This window comes from Lepisosteus oculatus, chromosome 11 (assembly GCF_040954835.1).
Source record: "Lepisosteus oculatus isolate fLepOcu1 chromosome 11, fLepOcu1.hap2, whole genome shotgun sequence".
Classification (NCBI taxonomy): domain Eukaryota; kingdom Metazoa; phylum Chordata; class Actinopteri; order Semionotiformes; family Lepisosteidae; genus Lepisosteus; species Lepisosteus oculatus.
The window spans coordinates 7,144,862-7,151,820 of record NC_090706.1 but is presented as its reverse complement, the minus strand read 5'-3'; the positions used below and the strand labels follow the sequence as shown (position 1 = coordinate 7,151,820).

The window sequence follows — 6,959 nt, the reverse complement described above, 5'->3', positions numbered from 1 at the left end:
TTCTGCTACCGCAGCTGAACGCCCGGCAGGGGTTTTACAGCAACAGAGCGTTCGAAAGTTTGCGAAATGGTCGGTCCAGATGAGCTAGCCACCTCTCATGTTTTGTGGAAAGGCCTGCTTCGCAACGCGCCTTCACTCAGCTTAGGGTGTTTGGATCCGGGGAATAGAATATTGACTACAAAGCAGCCTGTTTTCAGGACGATAACGCGTTCATGTAGTAGCTTGAAAATCAGGGCATGCAGCTCAGCGCCACCCGCCCTGTGGCGTGAGAGTGGAACTGCGCATGCGTGCCGCTGTCGTCACAGGCCGGAAGACCAGTGGATAGTGTTGGGCTTTCTGTCTCTGCAAGAAAATACATCTCTTCGGTTTACTGGTGTGTGTGAATAGGAAACTGGGGAAGCAATAGTCAGTGGATTGTTGTCTGCACTAGGCCGGTTCGTTCACTGGGTTGCGAGAGAGTATCTTTCTAACCACGGTTTAAGGTGCATGTGAAGTGTCTTCATCCCTGCTTCCATTACACGTAACACAGAACAGGTGAATCTTCTCAGGAAAACAATCGTCGTCGAAAATAGATATGTGGAACTTAAAGAGATCTCATCGCTCTGCAGTGTTGCGTTTTAGCGCGGTATTATGCTTTAAATACTATGTCGTGGTATAAATGACTTTTTACCTTAAGGTCTGTGCGCGCGTGTTCACAGTAAGAGTATGCATCTTTCTCTTATTTAAAACCACGTTTGACAGAATATTGTAATCTTTAACATTTGTCTTTTTTTTTTTGGTTCCGTTATGCCTAGGCTAGTTTTGCCCCCACAAGTGAAGTGACTTCAATAGATGTTGTAATTAAAACACGCAAATAAGCACAACCTCGGGCAACGGACCCAAGGAAAGGTGCATGTGAATGAAATACTGTATGAACCCCGTTAACTGGTCGGTGCTCTTTCTCCAGGACTGCGTGACTCCACTTCCCTCCAGCCGCGGTGTAGGAAGGCGGTGTGTGATGAGGCTGGAATGGAAGGGCGCGGTGTGGCGGCGTTCGCTGTCTTCACACGGATTCTGACTCTGATATTACAGGTGAGGTGCGGACTCTGCTACAGCTGCTTTGTTGCGCAGGAAGTGGTCATTCCCCCTCCCTCCACTGACCCTGGTCGGTAAAGTGCGATCCCAGACAGAAGACGGCTGCTCTGTAACTGCTGCTCCCTGTAACACTTTCCTAGCCTTGCATGCTGTTCAGCATTTAAACAAGCTTTCTTTGAGGTACTGGATATTCCTAAAAATGTTTTTGTTTATGCTGTTCAGAGTTTCTGCCAGGCCTTTATAATACCAGGTGAAGCTTTAAATATTTGAGGTGCTGCTCTTATTTGTAAGGTATGTGTGGAGCTTGCATGTTGTCCCCTTGTTGGCATGGGTTTCCTCCAGGTGCTCCTGTTTCCTTCAACAGCCCAAAGACATGGTGAATTGGATTGGGGAAGATCGGCCCAGCTGTGTGTGATTGTGTCTTTGTGTGTGTGTGCCCTGCCCTTTGCCTGTTGCTTGCCAGGATGGGCTCTGGCTCCCCCACGACTCCTGTACTGGATAAAGTGTTCAGATTGTTGCACTTGGATCACAGTGCTTTTATTGTCCCATGTGCTGTGGCAACAGATCCTCTGGTCACTTTCTTGGCCAGATACAATTTCTTGTATTAGGAATTTGTCTTTCCGCATACCCTCACCTGCTCTCCAGGAGACACACAGACAGGGAGAGAAGCTTGGGGTCAGAGCACAGGGTCAGCCAGTTACACGGCAGCCCTGGAGCGGTTGGGGTGAAGGGCCTTGCTCAGTAGGATTCCTCTGCCGGCCGTGGGATATGAACCGGCAACCTTCCAGCCACAGGCACAGATCCTGAGCCATAGAGCCACCGCTCTGCCCAAAAAAACGCACTTCGCCGGCAGAGCAGGATTAGACCAGAACGAGGTGGGTTCGAACCCCCTCCGAGTGGGGCTCTAGGCTGCTCTGCGTCCACCTTGCCTGAAGTCAGGTTCTCGCTAGGGGGCGACACTGACTTTCCCCGCTGCAGAGTTCCGGTCCAGGCACGTCTGCCTTGTCTTTCAGGCGCTGTTCAACGCCCTCATTCCGGATCACGTCCCGGATGCGTTCGCCCCTCCCCGGGCCGGGGAGCCCCGCGTCCTGGATCCTGCGGTGGAGCTGCTGTTCGGGGGGCTCTCCCACTGGGACGCCGAGCACTTCCTCTTCATCGCGGAGCGGGGCTACCTCTACGAGCACAACTTTGCTTTCTTCCCCCTGCTGCCCCTGAGCCTGCGGGCGGTGGCCACCGGGGTCCTCTGGCCGCTGGGGGGGTGGCTGAGCGTGCGCGGGCGCCTGCTGCTGGCCGTGGTGCTGCTGAACAGCCTCCTGTTCGCGCTGGGCGCCCTGGGCCTGTACGGGCTGGGCCGAGCGGTGACACAGGACCGCCGGCTGGCCTACTGCTCCAGCCTGCTGTACTGCCTGACCCCCGCCAACGTCTTCATGGCGGCGGGCTACTCCGAGAGCATGTTCGCGGGCCTGGCCTTCGGGGGCATGTGGCTCCTGGAGAGCGGGCGCACGCCGGGGGGCTGCCTGGCCCTGGCCCTCGCCACGGGCGCCCGCTCCAACGGGGTGGTGAATGTGGGCTTCCTCCTGTACCTCCAGCTGCGGCGCTGGGTTTCCCAGACCAGAGCTGTGAGCGGGTCTCCTCTGGGGCTCGGCCGCTGCCTCCGCTACGCCTGGATTTCGGTCTGCAGGCTGTTGACGGTGACCCTAGGGGCTGCGGTCATCCTCCTTCCTTTTGTCCTTTTTCAGTATTATGGCTATCGGACGTTTTGCACGCCGGCAGTAGGACCAGGAGATATCCCTCCTGAACTTCTTGAGCTGGCAGAGCTGAAGGGCTACCAGGTCCCGGACGTGACCAAAGACCCCCCTGCCTGGTGTCTCGAGCCCTACCCTGTGCTGTACTCCCACATCCAGGATGTCTACTGGAATGTGGGCTTCCTCCGATACTACCAGCTCAAGCAGCTGCCCAACTTCCTCCTGGCCCTGCCCGCTGCGGCGCTGACTGCTGCGGCCGCCTGGGGGTACTTGACAGCCGACCCCCGGCTGTGTTTGCGTCTGGGGCTCCCGGGAGACCGGCCAGCCGAGGGGAAGAGAGGAGGTGAACGGGACAAGCCTGCCGCTGGATTCCACAGCCCCAGGGTGTTTGTGTACCTCGTGCACGCCACAGCGCTGCTGCTCTTTGGGGCTCTGTGTATGCATGTTCAGGTGAGACGCACTGCTTCTTAGAAGCAGAATTCGGAACAGTGGTGGGGAAAAAAAATAATTGAAATGCATTGCTAAAAAATTAAAATTCCCGTTTATGAGCGGGACTGCTGTTAAACATTTTTTTGGGGGGAAATGTGCCAGCATAACGGCATGACACTTTGCAAAAATAATGTGCACTGTCACATCAACGTGCATTTACGTGTGATACGCTTTGGCTAAACGCGTGTCGTTTTAAGGAGCACAAACAGAAAATGACTGTCCAGCTCCTTCAGGGATTGATAGCCGTGACAGGTAATGGCTAGGAACCCTCAATAAGACACCAGCTTTTCTGCCTTCAGGTTCTCACCAGGTTTCTCGGCTCGTCGTCTCCGGTCCTGTACTGGTACGGCGCTCACCTTCTGGTCGCTCGCGAGCCCCTGCTGGCGGGAGATGGCGCCTGGCGGCCGGGCGCGTGCGGGGGCCTGCTGGGAAACCCCCTGGCCCGGCTGCTGCGCGCCTGGAGGAGCTGCTCCCCTGTCACGCGCTGCGTCCTGGGCTACTTCACGTCCTACTGGCTCCTGGGCCTGGTGCTGCACTGCAACTCTCTCCCATGGACCTGAGAACACCCCCCCCGCCCCCGCCCCCCGTCATCTCTTCGCTCCCGGCCCTCGGCTCGCTGGAGCCCACCGGTTTCCGTCTCCCGAGCAGTCCTGCTGCACTGTGCCGGCTCGTCAACGTCTGCACCGGCTGACTTACCTCACTGCGGAAGATGACTGTAAAGCATTTGACGGCAGCAAAGGCTTTCTGTTGTCTTAGAAAACCCTGAAAACTGGCACTACTGCTGTGGCCGAGGAGAGAAAAGCTTTAATAAAGTCTGCAGCCCAGGTGGCTGCCGTTTAGCTGACCTAACACACATCCCTGCTGGGTTTCCCAGGTCTGGTGATTTCGATTTCCTTATATTTGTGTAACAGTGCTCAACAGTTGGCCTTTTCGTTTTTATTTCTTGTGAATCTGCTGTCGGACGAGGTGGATGGTGTGACCTTTATCTGACTTTTTGCATGTAAATACGTTTTGTTCCCATCAAAAGTCATGTTCTTTTATGGATTTTCTTTTGTTTCCGAGTTTGTGCTTCTGCTTTGTCCCCTCGCAGGCAGTGATATGACATTATCACAATTAATATTACAATACGTCTGGCTGAAGCCAGAACACATTGATCACTTTTTTCCTCCAAGTGTGTTAAATTTAAAACAAGCTTAGAAAACTTAGAACGGAAACCAAAATACCTTCAGCCTGGTTTACATTCACTAAACCGTTTGCTACATTTTAGATAAGTTTATTTCTGCATCATTTAAACTTTTTTTATCCATTGCTCGTTTAATTTAATAGTTAACCCATTAACACAGATTTAAAAATCCTACAATGAAAGAGCCCAGATTTGCACTCTGAAGTCAAGTGTTATTTTTGCTGTCGCCAGCTGCAGGTGAAATCCGACATTTTTACCCAAACTCATTTTTTAAGGAAATGTAATTATGTAAAAATGTAATAATACAAAGTAATGACTTTTTGATCAGGCTGGTGAACACATGCAAGTCTCAGTAACAGGAGATATTTATATATAAGGATATAAATGCATTTCTGATTAGTTTTTTTCTTTCTTGCTGGGATTTGTAATTGGTATCCACACCATACAAAATCCTTTTCCATTTTTCTGAAATGTCCTTATTCATGGGTGCTGCTTTTGATATAACAGGCTGGACAGCCGCAGGATGATGAATCGCTCATTGTGGATGAACGTGTCTCACACAGTGTCTTTCCTGCCTGTGTCTCTTCATCAGCAGATTGATCAACTAGTTAAGTCAACTGACTTGGTCAGAAACAACAACAAAAAAGATGAGGAGAGGCTGGGAGAAGTTCTGTGTGCTGTTTGCAATTCCGAAATGGCACTTCAAGGGACTGAATTGGTCTAATGTATTGGCACAAGCAAGCGTGCAATTTACAATATCTGTTCAGTCATCAAGTCATAATGAAAATCTGAATTAAAATTGTACATCTAAAGAAAAACACTATTCTTAGACCAGGCTGGGATATGTTTGTTTTTCTAAGCATTCTGGATGAATAGAAGTAGTGAACTCTCAACCAATGGGTATAACACCTCTCTTCTGAAAAAGATCCCGGATCCATTTCATGTCCTCAGGCAGGATGAACTGTCGTTTAGCCACCAAAGAGTTCAGCAATCTTCAGCACTCTGCTTTGTGAGTAATGTCAGTGAAAGGGGCAGGTTTATTGCTACATCATCATGTGTTGTAGACTTTTTTTGAAGCAGTTTTTAATGCAGAGGTGAGATATTTTAAGTATCTTCCATCAAGCAGAGAACAGTAAAGAAAACTATGGTTCCTTGAGGTTCATGGTCATGTTTAAATGCTTTCAGAAGAGTTTACCAACCTAGTTTAAGGTCATTTTACACTGATAAAGATCCTTTCCTTATGTTTTTAAAGAGAAAGGAAGACAGTAGAGAATATTGCAGGAATATTGAGTCTATATGAGTATACTGTACAATCTAAGGAGCAATAAAAATCATAATGAAGAGTAGTTTCCTTTATGTACTGCATCACTATGAGGGCTCTGCCCAGTATTAAGAGGTTGACTATAAAATGTATGCATCAGATGACCCGATGTCGAATCTTGCAGTGAAATTGTTAGTTGTACTAAACCTTAGAGAAGGTTATTGTGCAGTACGGCAGGTTTTTCGGCCAATGCTGCCATCTAGTGAAACAAGTGCATAATAGCACCTGGTGCCTTCTCGGTGGTGGTAATTAATTGAGAACTGCTGCAGTAATTTAGAGCCAGGAGAACCTACTGCATGTGTGCTGACCATTACCTGTCAGAGCTTTCATTCTCTATTGTTGAGAAGTCATCCTATCTTGTTGAAACGGCCATTGTAATCCATTTGGGGATTTTTCACTGATGTGACCAATTAATGTAGACTGGTCACATCTGAAACATGGTATCGCATGCTGACGACTGCTTCAGCAACTTTCACTTAACACAGCGATCAATAGATCATCTGTCGCCTGATTCAACTGTTTTTCAAAATTCAGAAAATATATCATTATAACAAAATTCTGTATTAAAGAGTTTTTAAAGGTTTTGCATAACCTAGAAATAAAAAATCAAGGATCTATTTCCTGCTTTCTGTTTCTATCATAATTTCTTTGTCTTGTCTTTATTTCAAACCGTTTACAAATGAGGGAAAGAAGATGCGATCCCTCAGTCCCTCAAGATACATATCTTCTCGCCTTCTTTTCCTGGCTGTGACGTCACTCTCTGACGTACGAAACTGCAACGTCACGACCACCAGATCTTTCAGTTGTGATCTTTTGATCAGTTCGCCCCAGACTTTGCAGCCTTTACACGAATAAACTCTTACATTTAGGGAGGAGTTACAAGGCTAGTTCATTGGGTTAGGTGTTTTCTTTTAATTTTTAACAATGTTCCCGAAAATGTATTGCTTGTGTACTCCTTTCAATGGTTAAGAGACACCAGTTTCCAAATTACCGCTAGTATATTCATATTTTTAGGTATTAGTTTCAAGATCGATATCATTTAACAATAAAAAACAAAATTAAAAGCACGAGCATAATAATATAATGATCATGACTTTTCATTTCTTTTCACTTTTGAAGTCCAAAGCAGAAGGTGTTTCCCCTACCT

At 48.5% G+C, this 6,959-nt stretch overlaps 1 protein-coding gene across 2 annotated transcripts; it reads left to right on the top strand.

Annotated features, from left to right (window-relative positions):
- The first annotated feature begins 286 nt into the window (after positions 1 to 286).
- Positions 287 to 6,455, top strand: pigv (phosphatidylinositol glycan anchor biosynthesis, class V). 2 transcript variants are annotated; one of them, XM_006631396.3, is made up of 4 exons: positions 287 to 373; positions 947 to 1,071; positions 2,088 to 3,269; positions 3,608 to 6,455. In XM_006631396.3, exons 2-4 carry the CDS (start codon positions 1,009 to 1,011, stop codon positions 3,866 to 3,868), a joined length of 1,506 nt encoding a protein of 501 aa, XP_006631459.3. In that variant the 5' UTR covers positions 287 to 373; positions 947 to 1,008; the 3' UTR covers positions 3,869 to 6,455. The 2 variants fall into 2 exon arrangements, with proteins under 2 accessions (XP_006631459.3, XP_015203879.2); XM_015348393.2 differs by having other exon boundaries at positions 287 to 534.
- The last annotated feature ends 504 nt before the right edge of the window (positions 6,456 to 6,959 follow it).